The 16,570-nt window shown below is 39.1% G+C and overlaps 1 protein-coding gene across 17 annotated transcripts in view; it reads left to right on the top strand.

Moving 5' to 3' along the window:
* Positions 1-16,570, top strand: part of ANK3 (ankyrin 3) — a 702,796-nt gene that overhangs the window by 504,563 nt on the left and 181,663 nt on the right. For all 17 annotated transcript variants that reach the window (XM_074232298.1, XM_074232306.1, XM_074232303.1 and 14 more), the window contains 2 exons: positions 8,923-9,021; positions 14,632-14,829. In XM_074232298.1, coding sequence (XP_074088399.1) covers positions 8,923-9,021; positions 14,632-14,829 — 297 coding nt within the window. The remainder of the gene's footprint in view (positions 1-8,922; positions 9,022-14,631; positions 14,830-16,570) is intronic.

Below are 16,570 nucleotides of genomic sequence, written 5' to 3'. Positions count from 1 at the left end.
TTGATGCAACGTGATGCAGTAGAAAGAGACTGGGACTTAAATGTCCAAAGACCCTAATTCTGACACTTCCTAGCTGGGTGAACCAAGACCAAACACCTAATCTCTTTGAAACTCCATTTCATCAATAGGTAGAGAGAATAACATACACTACCTACCTTCAAGGGTTGTTGACACTGTTAGTCAACAAGGATTTCTTTTGCATATTTTATGTGCCAGATTGTGAACCACTGAGAACAGAAAGAAAAAAAACATTGTCCCTACTCTCAAAAAGTTCACATTCTAATGGAGGAGATAATTGATAAATAACCATATATGGGGAAGATAAATATCAATTAGACAGAAGGTAATCTTGGGGGGAAAGATATTGGCAGTTAGAGAGACATGGCAAAGCTTCCTGATGAAGGGGAGATTTGAGCCGAATCTTGAAGGAAGTCAAGGAAAAAGAAAGGCCAAAGTGAAACAAGTATGGTGGCCAACCAGTGCAAAGGCAGAGTTGGGTGGGAATCGCCAACCATAATGGCATTTACCTAATGCTTTAAGATTTACAGCGTTGTGGATATATTATCTCATTCAATCTTCACAACTCTGGGAGGTAGTATATTATTATTATCTCATTTTACAGATGAGGCAACTGAGGTTGACTGGCTCATCCAAGCTCACCCAGCTTAGTAAGTGATGGAGGTCCAGATGATGAACACCCAAATAGCTTGCTCACAAAGAGTGCAGAGGGGAGTAAAGAAGCCTGGAAGAGTAGGAGGTAGGCAGCTTGAGAAGGATTTTAAAAGCCAGAGAATTTTCTATTTGATCCTACAGTTAATAGGGAGTCCCTGGAGTTTCTTGAGAAATGGGGTGACCTGATCAAACCCCCTTGTTATGAAGAAAGCTTTTTGTAAGCATGAAGCAATACAGAAATGTAATGTCTTCCTATAATTGTCAGTGACCTTCATATCACTTCTCATTTGGACATAAATGTTGGTAATATCTCATCATTACTGATGTCATTTTTCTTTGAATTGTCTGCATTTTGACTCTTGCCAGAGATACTTAGGCTGGATCTAAGAAAGATTCACCAACTTTAGAGGCAATCAGATACAGGACAAGTGATGAGTCATTCCAGCATCATAGACTTTAAGCCGAAAGGGACCTCAGAGGCCATGAGGTGCCACCACCACATTTTACAGGTGGGGAAACTGAGGCCCTAGTAGTTAAGTGACTTTTCCAAGCTCCTCAGCTAGTAAGGGGTTACGTTGAGGTTAGAGCACAGACACTTAGACTACAAAGTTGGTGCCAGTTCCATGACTAAAATCTCTACTGGGAAACTTTTGCCAAGGATAAGAAAAAATAAACAACCTTTGCAGGAATTCAGGCCTAAAGTTGAGGGAACCCCTGGAGACCATTTTAACAGCCATCATCTCTTGCTCAGCTCTCACATTTTGTTCCTGTTTTAACTTGAAAAATAAACAAACAAAAAGTTTAAGCCATCCTCCGGTTGTTTCCTGGCCTTTTTGTGCCCTCTAATAAATGTGGGAGGAGCGGGCTAAGCCTCTGGGCTGAGTCTTGAGATTGACCCAGTGATGCAGGGGAAAGACCATTGGGATCGGAACAGCTGTGGGGGGTGGCTTCTGGAACCGCAGCTCACTAGCTCCGTGACTAGACACATCATTGGCTTTCTGGGAGGTCTGGTTTCCTCCCCAACAAGATGGCAATGATAGTCATGCAGTGAGGGATGAATATGAGACAAATCTTCGGAGATCGGCATTCATGGCCCCAGCCTCCAATCCAAGAGAGTGAGAGCTGGGAATGAGGTAGAGACCTAAAACTGATGAGATCTTGGAGGTTGAGGGGTCGTTATTTCTATAATGAGAAAAGTCAGTCAGACAAGTCCCAGAGGAGTACAACTGGGTGAGAAGGGATGAGATGTCTGTTGTGAGACAGGCACTACAGGTCACATTTTTCCTTTTTTTTTTTTTTTTATCCAGTTCTGTGATTTTATTGATGTAAGGACTTCAGAATTTTCTCTGTTATTTAGCATCTTAGAAAGTTGGAGACACTGAGAAAATAAGTGACTTACCCTCATGCAGTCAGTATGGATCATAGGATCATAGATTGAGAATGGGAAGGAGTTCCAGAGACCTCAGTATCCAAATCCTCATTTTACAGAAGAGGAAACTGAGGCATAAAGGACTTAAGAGACTTGCCTAGGGTCCTACAACTAATGAGTGGCTGGGTTGGACTTGAACCCAGGTCATCCTATGCTCCAGACCAATACTTATCCTTTAGCCCTTTGAGAACTGTCCCATACCCATACCCCTGGGTTTTGCCTCCTGGGTCTTTGGGGAGGAAAACCCTTTGTCATCTTTCAAATTGCCCCAAAAATAGGGGCCCTGGGAGCTGCCAATGAGGATCGTCATCTGTCTAGGTCTTTGTGGGGTGTTCCTAAGGACAACAATCAGTCTGATGGTTTTCAGCAAAGTCATTGTCTAAGAGGAAGTCTTTGGTTCTTCAGGTGTGTGTATGAGTGTGACTGAGTGCACACACATTCTCATTGGCCTTCCCGTCCCACACTTTGAGGCTGATATAAGAGAATTTGTCATTTCCTTTTCCTTCTTAATCACAAATGTCACTGAAATGGAAAGGAGACTCAAACTGTTTGGTTTGCGTGACTGCAGATTATTTATTGCTCCAGGAAATAGTTGTAAGAACATTAAAAATGAAGGAATCCAACAAAGAACAACATCATTTTTCTTGACCCATTACATTTTATCTCCTTTCCATCCAATGACTGTGGGAACTCTAAGCTCCTCTCTCCTTTTTGCTTTTATTCAGTTCTATGAAATATTATTTTTGGGTGGGAAGGAAGGACCCCTTTCTCCAACACATAGAAATAGGCACCAGATCCTGGCTTTCAACTGATTTCCTAGATCATCGTAAAATTAGGAAGCTTTATTGAAAAAAAAGTCTTTAGAAATTTTTTTTCATGGTATGAAGTGTGGGTTCAAATTTGTGTGACCATAGGCAAATCACAATCTCCATCAGTCTATTTCCTTATCTGTAAAATAAGAGAATTAGGAGAGGTGTCCCTTCTAGCTCCAAACCAAGGATCTCAGGTGAAGCAAAACCTTTATGTTTTTAGAGACTCAGTTTGGAAAGGATCATGTATATACATGTCAGTTTGTTTAAAGGGAAAGTAATCAGGATAAAATCAAATCCATTGTTCTCTTCCACTTGACTGAGTTGAGATTCAGTCTTTAGTTTTGCCTTGTCAATTGTCCTTTCCTTTTTGTCTATTTTTAGTTTTATGTCTCTGAATTTTAATCATTAAATGAGCCTATAAAAGTCTACATTCTTATCAGTGGAATAGCAAGCAGAATTGATATCTCCAAGGCCATATAGGTCATAGGAACAGGTATTTGGAGTAAGAAAGGCCCTCCAAGGTCAGCTGGTATGACCCCCCCCCCCATTCTGCAGCGGAGGGAAATGAGGCCGAGACTGAGGGACTTGTCCAGGGTCACCCAGGTCATGTATGAGGTAGGATTTGAACCCATTCCCTCAGACCCCAGGGACTAGGGCTTTACCTTGGATGTCATGCTATTTGAATGACATTCAATTGCAACCTTGCAGAATCATAGAAGGTAAATGCAGCTCTTTTCCCAGGTGGCCAATAATTCATGACATCTTATCTATGACTTCCTGATGAGAGGTCTTTCTAGACTAGCAATGCAGGGTTTGAGGAGCCTTTGAAAAGGTCTGAGAGGATTTTGTCTAAATTCCAAAGGACCTGGCAGCTTGAGTTTAGCCTGAGGAGAAGGCCCCAGGACCTGGGCAGGTAGGAGGGCCCCAACTTCCCAGGACACTGCAACTATTGTATAATTCATCAGGTTTACCTTGTGAAATTGAAATGACTTTTGGGATCGGTGAGACAAAAAGATTCAGGGGCCAGAGACCCAAAAGGATGAATCCTCTATGATTTCCCTGAGAGGGATTTTTTTTTCCTTTTTTACACTCCTGTCTGAAGGGTTTTCATGAAAAAAATTCTGGAACCCAGACTCTTAGATATGGGTGTAGATATTTGTGGGGAAGAGCAAGGGTAGAACAATGATGAGAAAAGAAAAGTGAATGGGGTGTGAAGTGGGGAAGACTTAGTCGTCATCTTGGAATAGTTTCATTGGTGTCACAGTCTCATTGAGCTGGGGTCTCTTCCCAGATGCACAGAGGGTAACCCACTCCTCCTTCTGCATGAATCTCATCCACGTCCTCCCATAAATCCCTTATAAGAACCTAGGATTACACATTTAGAGCTGGAAGAAACCTTTAGTCCAGCCTGATTTTACAGATGAGGGAAACTGAGACCCAGGAAAGGTTTAGTGACTTACAATTGTACTGAAAGATTTAGAGCTAGAAGAAACCCAACCCCCTCCCCACCATGTTATAACTGAAACCCAGAGAGGTTCAGTGATTTGGGATCACAAAGTTGGAGCTGAAAGGAGCTGTATTTTATTTCTCTTTATATGGAGAAGTTACATGATTTTGGGGAGGGGGGGTCATTGATTTAGAGCATTGTGAAGTTCAACAAGGCTGCGATCAGATGAGGAAATAAGTTGAATTAGGAAGCGCCTGCTCTAAATCCATTGCCCTTTCCTAAGGACCATCTTGAATTCTTCCAGTAGGGATCAGTGCAGGCCTCGGCTATCGTCTAGGTGTTGTATTTCTTTCTCAGTAGTAAGAACAAACCAAAACTAGGATCCTTTCTGATTGAAGGACAGCTGGATGACATCATTTGTACCACTTCTTTGAATGCCAGTTGGTGGTTAGGCATTTAGTGCCCTCCGTGGGTCCTTCCATTACCTTTGTGTGACCTTTCAGTTTTTATTCTTTGGGGATTGTGGTGTTTCACAAACATCTAGCAAAGATGGATTTGAAATAAGATAAAAATTTGATTTGAATTCTATGTAATCATGGTCAAGATATGCAATATCTCTGAATATTATTCTAAAATGGAAGGAATAGCACTTTTATTATTTACCTTACCAAGCCATTATGAGCATCAAATGAGTAAGTGTATAGAGGATTTTTCACACTTTGGATCACTATATAAATGTCAACTGTTTTCTAGAATCATCACAAGAATGTGTTTGTGATAAAGAAAAAAAATGATTGTTTTGTTCCAGAGAGTAGTTTGCAAATATAATTCCCAAATTTCACCTTGCCTACTATTCTTGTTCAGTTCTGGGAACTGCTTATTGCTCCTCATGAGTGAGTCTCTAAGGTAGATGTGCTGATACATTAGTGAAATATCTAAATATTCATCTATCGTCTAGCATGAGGGCAATAGGCATTCTTCATCCACTTTGTTTTTCACGTGTGGAATGTCACCTATACAGCACAATATCATCCTCAATCAGTAGTGGAAATCCTCCATATGATATAGGTAAAAAAAGCTTTTATCAATAATATCGTAGTATTTAATACCTCAAGAGGTCTTGATAATCAGATGGATATTGAATAGAGTTCATATGATCAAAGATTTGTCCTCAGGTCATCTGGCCCATCTTCTTCCTCTAAGTTAAAAAAAAAAACAACTTGGACCCAACAAGGCGAAAGGACTGTCCAAAGTTGCAATCTTTGGGGGTGGCTGGGTGGTGCAGTGGATAGACTACTGGCCCTGGAGTCAGGAGGACCTGAGTTCAAATCCAGCCTCAGATACTTAATAATGACCTAGCTGTGTGGCCTTGGGCAAGCCACTTAACCCCATCGCCTTGCAAAAAAAAAAAAAAACCCTAAAAAACAAAGTTACAATCTTCTTCCATTCATTAAGGAATCTTTTATAGTCTTAAGATAGTCTTTGGAGATGACTTATTGAAAAAGAACTAAAAAGGCTGGATCTTTGACTAAAATGGTATGCTTTTTTTTTCCTTTTTAATTATCAATAGATGCACTAGCATTTTCTTTCCTGGAATACTTTCAATGATATAGATTGCCAATTTAGATTGCAGCCCATTCTCATCCTGTGAAATCTGTTTTGAGGTCTTCTCATAAATCCAAAATAGCAAATCTACCCAGTGCTTTGGAAAGTATTTTTTCTGTTTCCCCTCTATATTATTATATAATGATTTCACTTCCTTTTCCCCATATATGTCTTTTGGGATAACATTTTAGAATACAGTTAGGACAATTCCTTACTTCACTTCCCTACTTGAAGAATCTTTGATTTCATAGGTTTGATTATTGCCCCCATGGACACAGCAATTCTCTGTAATTTGATAGGAGGTCTTTGAAGCCAATATTAAGAAAATAAGGAAGACCTGAATTCAGATTTGGCCTCAGATAGTTGCTAGTTGTATGACCTTGAGCAAGTGACTTAATATCTCTCTGCCTCAGTTTTCTCATCTATAAAACAGGTTTATTGATAGCACCTACCTTGCAGAATTGTGAGGGTAAAATGAAATATTTGTAAAATACTTTGAAAACTTTGAAACATTGCATAAATACTAGAAATTGCTATTACTATTATTAATATTGTGAAATTTTCTGTTATCAAAAACCATATGCTTCTGCAGCCAACTTGAAGATAGACTTCTCTTGAACTTCCTAGACTTGTCTTTGGAGAACAGAAATAAAGGATTAGAAAGCATCCCAGCTCTATAGGACTTAATTGGTACTTGGGCTCTGATAGGAATAAGCCATAGCTAAGTCAGTGCCACCTTCATCTCATGATGAGGCATCAGTGTAGGGATGGACAAACTTCAAAAAACAAGGAGAAAATAAAGGCTAAGAAAACAGAAGAATAGAGGCGGCTAGGTGGCACAGTGGATAGAGCACCGGTCCTGGAGTCAGGAGTATCTGAGTTCAAATCCGGTCTCAGACACTTCATAATGACCTAGCTGTGTGGCCTTGGGCAAGCCACTTAATCCCATTGCCTTGCAAAAACAAAACAAAACAAAACTTAAATTAAAATTAAAAAATTAAGAAAATAGAAGAATATTTCTATTTTTTTCAGACATAGAAGCAGGGTTCTCAATAGGACTGAAGGGTTAAGTATTGGGAAGTTACATTATGTATTATCTAGTTTTGAAATACTTAAGACTTGAGTTTTCAAATGTGAGCTTGGGCTCTTTAAGCACATACACACACATACAAGAAAAAGTATAAATGCGCTTGACAACATACTGTGATTCCCCAAACACAGGGAGTTTAAAGAAATATTTTCTGTTGCCATTGAATGTGTTAAGTCTATTCCTTCAAAAAGGTAGGAGGAAACTGAACATAATCTCTTTCTTCAATACATAAAAAATAATCCCCAGTACAGCTGAGTATTCAAAAAAAAGTCTAGGATATCATGAGGTCTCCTGCCAAACTTTTTTTGCTAATAGTAAAATCTGAGATTTCTGACCACTGAGAAAACAGTATTTTTTTTTTTGGCTCTGCATTCTTTTGTTTCTTTTATTCAGTTTTCATTGGAATCTTTTGTTTCACTTGCATTTCTGAATATACCCATTCTCTATCTTTTATCTGGCAAACCAGATCAGAAAACCAGTATATCAACTGTTTTAACTCATAATGAAATACTGCACATCCATAGTCCCTGACCTCTGCAATAAAGGGAAGTAGGTAATGTGTCCTCACCTCCTCTCTGAAGGTACTATTCTACTTTAAGATCATAAATTTAAAGTCAAAAAGAACCTAGGAGATCATCCAGGAGAACTCCAACTTGTTTTACAGATGAGTAAAGTGAGGCAAAGAGAAGTTGGGTGATTTATGGTCATATACCTGCTAATTGTCTGGGGTGGGATTTGAATCCCAGTCTTCCCAGCACTGAGATCTTTCTCTAGTCACTAACCTTACTGTCTTATACTGGGAAGAACTCTTTTTTTTTAGGTTTTTTTTTTGCAAGGCAATGGGGTTAAGTGACTTGCCCAAGGCCACACAGCTAAGTCATTATGAAGTATCTGAGGCCAAATTTGAACTCAGGTCCTCCTGACTCCAGGGCTGGTGCTCTATCCACTGCCCTACCTAGCCACCCTGAAGAACTCTTAAATATTGTCACTAGGCTTCCAACTGAAGAGGTCTACTTGTATTTTGAAAACCACAATGATACAGTTATTAAAATTGACATCAAAATTACTGGCCTGCCTTCTTTGCAAAGGTGGAACTCCAAGTGTGAAATGTCACATATATACCATCAGACTAAGGTGATGTGTTAGTTGGTTTTTCTCAACCACCTTTTTTATTCTCTATCTCTTTTTTTTTAATTTGTTACAAGTGATGATTCCTTGGGTAAATGGATGGGGAATGTACTCAGAAATGGATGTATAAACCCCCAAAATATGCATTAAGTGAATAAAATTTAATAAATTAAAATAAGATCAGGAATTACTTGACTAATATTTTCATAAGAATTTTGTACTATATCTGATAAAAATGTTTTGTTTTTCTGCTCTTATATGAATCTTTTTTTCAAGGTACATTCATACCGCCTATACCAAAGCAACATGGTGGCCTTTTAAGTCAAAATGTTATATGATTAAAAATAACACTCTTTAAGAATAAATATTTCCATCCGCCATAAACATAACTTCTTTCCATAAAATCACAATCTAGAGTGAGAAGGGAAATTGATGCCTTCCCCAAGGTCACCTATAGGATCAAAAGCTGAAAGGGAGCTCCAGGACCATCAAGTCCCATCCCTCCATATTATAGATAAAAATAGAGCACATTTCCTTAGCAATATAAAGTTTTCAAAGACCTTGCCATACACCGTGCGATCGTCTCTAATAGATTTAAAACTAGAAGGAACTTCACTGGTCACCTCATCTAACCCTCCCATTTACAGATGGGGAAACTGTGGCCCAGCAAAACGTAATGGGTGCTCATTTGAGGAGCTGACTGTGGAAGCTAATCAGAGTCATTGCTTGTGTTCAACAGGATGGGCTGACCCCACTCCACTGTGGAGCCAGGAGTGGTCACGAGCAAGTGGTGGAGATGCTCTTGGATCGAGCTGCCCCCATCCTCTCCAAAACCAAGGTAATATCTTTCTGACTATTTCAATAGGCTATTTTTCAATAGCCTAGGTGAGGCCTTGAGCCCCTGCAGCGACCACCAGTACAACTTGGTTGATGTCATTCAAAATGTCTCATGATGTTGTAACTGCCATTGGCAAGAGTCTTCTCTCCAAATAAGGTGGAATTGATAATTCATTGAAGAGTCATTCAGGAAGTCCTATTTTATGAGCATTTAAATGCCATTTCTTGTATGAACTGTGGAGACAAACAGAATCTACATATTCGAGTGGGTCTGAGTCTATTTTTCAAGCCAGTCCCATGAGGTTTCCTTCACTGGCTAAACTGCCAAACACTTGATTGGGGTACCAGCCCCTGTTCACATCATAACTGATCCTCGGGGCCACTTATCGTAGCCTCATTTTTTTTTTATTAATTAGGACCATGAAGCCCAACATTTAAATGGCCCTTCCAAGTTCACAGAAGTGGTAGTAAACGTCAGAGATAGATTAGAACTCAATGCCTATGACTCTGCTACAGTCAATGATCATTCCATTTTATGTTGCTATCCTTGAGATGGTCATCTAGTCCAACTCTTGATTTTACAGATGAGGAAACTGAGGTCCAGGAAAGTGAAGGTAGTCAATTAACAAACCTTTTATAAAGCATCTACTATATAACAGGTACTATGTTTGTTTCAGTTCATATAGGTAGAGGAGAAATTTGAATCCAGGACTCTGACTCCAGAGCCCATCTTCTTCATATACTTTTTTCAGCTCCTTCCTAAGACCTTTCGCTGCTTCATAATTCATGTGACAGTTTTTGTTAAGTGTACTTGTTTTATATTATTTTTATTTATATTATATTAATAGGGGGCCATTAGTGATGTAATTGATGCAGTATTGGGTTGGGGGTCAAGAAGTTCTAAGTTGGGGGCGGCTAGGTGGTGCAGTGAATAAAGCACTGGCCCTGGAGTCAGGAGTACCTGAGTTCAAATCTGGCCTCAGACATTTAATAATGACCTAGCTGTGTGGCCTTGGGTAAGCCACTTAACCCCATTGCCTTGCAAAATCTAAAAAAAAAGTTCTAAGTTCAAATCCAACCCCGGACACTAGCTGAGTGATCCTGGACAAGTCACTTAATTTCTTTCTGCCTCAGTTTCCTCATTCCTAAAATGAGAATAATAACATTACTTACCTCCCGGGATTGTTGTGAGAATAAAAAATGGAGTTATTTGTAAAATAAACCTTAAATAAATTCTAATTATTATTATCATTATTATTGTTGTTATTGTGGATATCTTGTCACCCTACTAGGCTGCTCTGATGCTTAGTAGCCGCAGGACACTGGACAAGTCACTTAACCTCTGTCTGCCTCAGTTTACCCATCTTTAAAAAAGAAGTTGGATTAGATGCTTTCTGAAGTCTCTTCCAACTCCGGGTCCTGTGCCCCCCTTTGAGCTAGGTTCTATGGGTTACATGAGCAGGGTTTATAGCACAAAGCTGTCTCTTCTTTTGTAAAATGAGGTGCCTACAGCCCCTTCTAGTTCTAAAGCTATGATCCTGTCCTTTCAAGGACTTGCTCCCCACTGACATTGGCCTTGACCTCCTCTCTACCCCTCATCCCATATATGAGAGTCTGTTTTTTCTAACTTTTCTGATCTCATTGTCCATTTACTTAGACCAGGGTGAGGGGATTCATTTGGGGAACCTGTGGAACTGGGCCATTCCTGTTTAGATTAAGGAACTGCCCCCACTGGTCTTCCTGTCCTCCCCGGCCACCCCTCCCCTCCAGTATCTCTACTGTACCTCATCCTTGTTTCTGGCTCACCATTCACTCTAAAAGAAAAAGGCCCCCTTCTCCAGATGACCCTAGGCTTTCTATGACTATTTCATTCAAATTTTCAGAAACCTAATTTGTTGTGTTTTTGAGGGAAGAGCCTTGGATTCTCAGTTGTCTGAGTCCAATCTTGACACATGCATGCCTTTGAACCTCAGTTGCCTTATATATTAAAAGAGGGTCATTTTTCCCTCTGGAGCCCCTCTGGGTAGAGATCACATTTTTCCGCTTCTTTGTTTTGTGACCGTCTCCACATTTTCCTGGAGTATCATATCAGAATTTAATTCTCTGTTTACTCCATCCATCAATTAAGCAACAAGTATTTGTCAGGCATCTATTTTGTGCCAACCACTGTGAAAAGAAAGAAGAAACTGAAAAATCCCTGCCCTCAAAGGCTTACATTCTAGGAGTGGAGATAGCATGTGCATATTTATAATATATTTAGCATAAATTTAAGGTAATCAGGAGAGAAAGGGACTAGTAACTGGGTGATGAGGGATGGACAATCCCAAGAGATGGCATTAAAGACAAAATGTAAAAGAAACTAGAGATCCTAAGAGATGGAGATGAGAAGGGAATGCCTTCTAGTCATGGGATATAGCCTGGGCAAAAGCTAGGAGGTGGGAGATGCAGTATCATGCTTGAGGAGCAGCTAGAAGGTCATAGTGAGTAAAGGAAAATGATGTATATTAAACCTGGAAAAGTCATCTGGAACCAGGTTGTGATGAGTTTAAGATGTCAAAGAGCAGTGGTTGTATTTGGTTTATTGTTGAAACTGTCAAAAGACACACACACACACACACACACACACACACACACACAGAGTACTTTTTTTTTGAGGTATAAACCACTGTATAAAACTATGAATCAGAATATCTTAAATGGGAATGTGGACACTGACACTCCTCCTTTATTTTTTCCAAAACATTTGTTGCTAAGATTAGAATGGAAAGGGGTTTTTTAAAGGCAAAAAGATCCTGTCTGATTGACAGTAAGTTAGACCAGCCTGTAAATGGCTTTGTAAACTTTCCATGTGGATTTCCGTGATTACTTTATCAACTAATCCATCAACATGCATTTATTTGTTTTGCCCCAGCTCCAGGCAAAAGCAAGTTTCAGCATTTACTTCTAAAACCTTGATTCCAAATTCTCTTCCTTTCTCCTATCCCACTCCCCCCACTGGGAAAGCCATCAACAGGCATTTTTTTTTTATTTTTGTAAGGCAATGAAGTTCAGTGACTTGCCCAAAGTCACACAGCTAAGTGAGTATTAAGTATGTGTCTAAAGCTAAATTTGAACTCAGGTCCTCATGCCACCTAGATGCTCCAGTCTGCATTTATTAAGCACCTTCTTTATACACAAGCACTATGCTAGTCATGGAGGATGTAAATCCATAGAAAGAATAAAATAGTTTGTGCCCTTTAAGAATTTAAATTTTTTAGATGACATTCTCCTCTTCATTATTATTATCATTAATATTTATCAAATGCCTTCTATGTGAAAAACACAGGGTTAACTATGAATGTTACAAAAAATGAATGGGAATGGCCCTTTCTCTGATGGGACTGCCCAGGTGTCATGGGCGATAACTATAAAACAGGGTGTGACAAGAACCTTCAGAGTGGTACAAAGGGCTATAGGACATTCCACGCTTTTTATCTTTTTTTTATTTTCTCTTAAAATCAAAGAAGAAATAACTTCTTAGTCTCAAATAAAGAAGTAATAACTTCTTAGTCTTAATGTAAGTTTTAGAAACACCCAGTAACCTCAATTCAATTCAAAATTACATCAAATTCTATCCTTTTAAACATTCTTTCATACTAAAAAGCTTGCATGTGCCACTCAGATGTATTTATGAGCATGTGAATCATATAAAACTTATTAATGGAGAGTATTTGGGTCACTGGATGCTCTGGGAGTCTTTTTTTTTCAAATATGAATTCTCTGGCTTTCTGGAAGCAAAGCTGATGTTTTCTTCTGTATCAGCAAAATCCATTGAGGACTTACATTGTCAGCCTTTCTCGCAGGGTCAGTTTTCACTTGTCCATGACCCCTTTTTTAATTTTTTAAACTAGATTCTGTCCATTCCTAATGTAAATCAGATGGTGTAATACTGTTGATTTTTTAAAAATTTACTGAAATCTCTTGTTTTTCCATCACTTCCATTTCTTCTTCCATGTCTTCCCCCTCCCTTCCCTTTCCCAATGAACCAGCGCTTACAACAAAGACTTTAAAAAGAAAGAGGGAATAAAACAGCTTTGCCAAAGTGGGCAGTAGCATCCAGACAGCAGCCCACTCCCCTCAGTGGCTTGCTTCTCTCATCACCACCACATGAGGGCGCCATACTAATGAAAAATTAGGCAAACCTTTCTGAATAGGTGAAAGCAATGAAATCGCAATAGTGATAAGAAAAGCATTTAAACTTTTATCCTAAAGGGCTCCTAACAGGAGTGGGGTCTTAGGGCTCTCATTTTTCAACTCGTACAGCACAAGAATAGAATTCACCTTCAAATAGTGACCATTTTACAACAGGAAATCCAAGGGACAAACTATATGACAGCCAAAAAGTTTTGTGAATCTGTCTCCACCTCTTTCTTTCTCTTCCCTTCAATTTTAAAAATCAAAAAATAGAATCAGTGTGGTATTTAGCCAGTGTTCCAGTTTTCTATTGTTGTAGTATAGACTATTTTGAAAATCAGGAATAAAATGTCATCCCTGGCAAATCTGCTGTTTGATTGATGTAAAAAGTGGGAGAACCTGGGTTAAAAGTAGCTTCTTTTTATCCAGGTAAGCACAAAGAATTTTTTTTTAAAGTTTTTCTTCCTCTGGGGCAGCTAGGTAGAAGAGCAATAATAGATCACCAGCCCTGAAATTAGGACGACCTGAGTTCAAATCCGGCCTCAGACACTTAAAAATTACCTAGCTATGTGACCCATGGACAAAAAAAAAAAAAAAAGTTTTTCTCCCTCCATAGAAAATGGAACTTCACTTCTGCTAATATCTGTACATTATATTTCACTTTGAAGAATCGACCAGGCAACTTTTAGGTATTTTTAAGACTATAGGAAGAATTTTGGATAGTAGCAAAGAACTGGAAGCAAGGCAGGTGACCACCCACTGGGCACGATTAGTCCAGTTGTGGCTCACGCACACTGATACCATGTTACAAATGATGTAATCTATGAAAAGAATGGGAAACGTATATGAACTGATGCAAAATAAGTAAGTACAATCAGGAAGACACCCAATGACTAAAACAATATAAATGGAAGAAACCATAAAAATGAAGAGTAGAAACTGAATGCTATGAAATTAATAACCAACTGGCCCCAAAGAGGTGTCAGGAGATAGCACCATACATTCTGTGTCAAGAGTAGAGGGGAAAAGGGAATTATGATTGTAGACCACTGTATATAATATGTTGGTTAGTGTTGCTGAACTTTCTTTTTCCTCCTCATTTTTTTTTAAAGGCAGAGGGTTTCTGAATCTTTTTTCTGTCATGCCCCCTTTTGGTCATCGGTGAATCTCACAGACTTCTCACAATTGTTTTTTAAATTCACATAAAATTACCAAGAAAATCAATCATTAAAATATAATTATTAATATATCTACTATATGCATATATCTATATGTGCTCAGGAATCCTTACTGTAAGATATTGATCTCTGGTAGTAGAAAAAAGATATACCGTAGGTGATGTCATAACAAAGATGCCATTTTGACAATCGTTTTTAAATGTAAGAAACCTTCATAACATACATCTCTCCCTTTTGAATTTCCTCCTGTTCCTTCCCAGAATGGATTGTCTCCATTGCATATGGCAACGCAAGGGGATCACCTAAACTGTGTCCAGCTTCTCCTCCAACATAACGTGCCTGTTGATGACGTCACTAATGACTATTTGACTGCCCTGCATGTCGCTGCCCACTGTGGCCACTACAAAGTTGCCAAGATTCTCTTGGACAAGAAAGCTAACCCTAATGCCAAAGCACTGGTGAGTATAGCCCCCATTGCTACCCTGGTCTAAGAATTCTGGGTCCCAGAGCTGACAGCTGGTGGCCAATGGGTGAGGCTTCTTTGGCTCTGGGGGCCTGTTTCTAAAAGTCCTGTTCTCTAACTCTTTGAATCTGCTCTTGGGTCTTTAATTCTGATTTCCTGTTTTCCTCAAAGACTTGGCCCCAGGTCAACCCCTCTCCACTTGAGCATCTTCAATTCAAAGATATTAAAAAGCACCTACTATGTGTAGGACATGAAAGACAGCATGGCATCCTGAATAAAGATCTAGTCTCCCAGTCAGGAATGCCTGGATTCAAGATCTGTCTCTGAGATATAATGATTTGTGACCCTGTGACACTTAACGGCTATTGGTCTCAATTTTCTCAACTGTAGAATGGAGCGGTAGCACCTACCACTCAGGGTTATTGTCAGAATCAATGAAACAATATTCCAAGGCATAGTTCTTGGCACATGATAGGCATTTATTAAACTAAATTATTTAATATAATATTTAAATTAATATAAAATTTAAACTTAATATAATATTTAAATTTAAAATTTCTATAAATTAAATGTTTATTTTCTTCCTTTCATCCATCTACATTAGTAGGGAGTTTACCTAGCTATTCACTCTTCCAACAAAATCACAGGATTAGATCAGTGTGCTGTGTTCTGGGGCCATAAAGATGACATCTACTGCAGCCCCTGATCTAGAAAATGTCCGGCCTGATGGAGATGAGACCAGTTAGAATATGCATCATCATATTTTGTGAGGTTAATGGGTCACAACTCTAGAGATGGAGATCTTGAAAACCATCTCCTACAACTCCCTGTTACAGAGGAGGTAAAGAATGCCCCATCCAAAGATCTTAAGGAGACTGGGGTCATGGCTGGGGAAAGGAGAAAGTAGGCCCAGTGAGCCTTGAAAAAAGGGAGAGACTTGAAAAGATGGCTATTTTAAACATGGAGAACACCATGAGAAGCAGAAATAACATCTGAGGGACATCATTTCTGAGTAATCAGTAATAATACTACTAGCATTTTAATAAAAGAGGTCAGTGGCACTCTCCAATGACAAAGACCTTAATGGTGGACAGACTTAAGGCTTATTTGCCCTTGGAAAAGTCAGTGTGTCAGAGGGTGACAATCAATTCTGATTGGTTAACAAGTAATGGGAGAATGAATATTGCAATAAAAGGCTGAACTTATTCTAATGAACTTTGATTATGTCATTTACCTCTACATTGCTCAGCCTTGGGCAATCTAATCAAAGAATTTATCCCTGCCCCAACAATGGGTTGGGTGTCTGACTGAGTTTTGAAATGAGAACTTTAGAAAAAGGAGGGAACTCGAGATCTCCCCAAATCAAATTAATAATCATTCCTCTCAATGAGGAAGGGGAAGATAAGAACTCTAAAAACTGAAAAACAAATGTAAGGACATGAATAAAAACTAGGACTGGAACCTTTCTCCCTTTGCTCTGGTCAGGGACTAGGGAGGTTAACCATGAAAGTGGACTGCTGCATACTGAGGCATTGGTTAGAGTGACTGAAATCTTCTTTCTTTATGGGTGGGGGAGAAGGAATAGATCCATTTGAAAAAGAAAGTGAAGGGAAAACAAAAGTGGGAATAAAAATGAAAATAAATGAGGTCAAAAATATATAGTTCCTTGGAGCTAACCTGTGGAAGGATTCAAATGCCAGGCTCATGATTTAAATTTTCACAGTCCCCCTCTCTCT

This window comes from Macrotis lagotis, chromosome 4 (genome assembly GCF_037893015.1).
Source record: "Macrotis lagotis isolate mMagLag1 chromosome 4, bilby.v1.9.chrom.fasta, whole genome shotgun sequence".
Lineage (NCBI taxonomy): Eukaryota > Metazoa > Chordata > Mammalia > Peramelemorphia > Peramelidae > Macrotis > Macrotis lagotis.
This window is presented reverse-complemented; position numbering and strand designations above follow the sequence as displayed.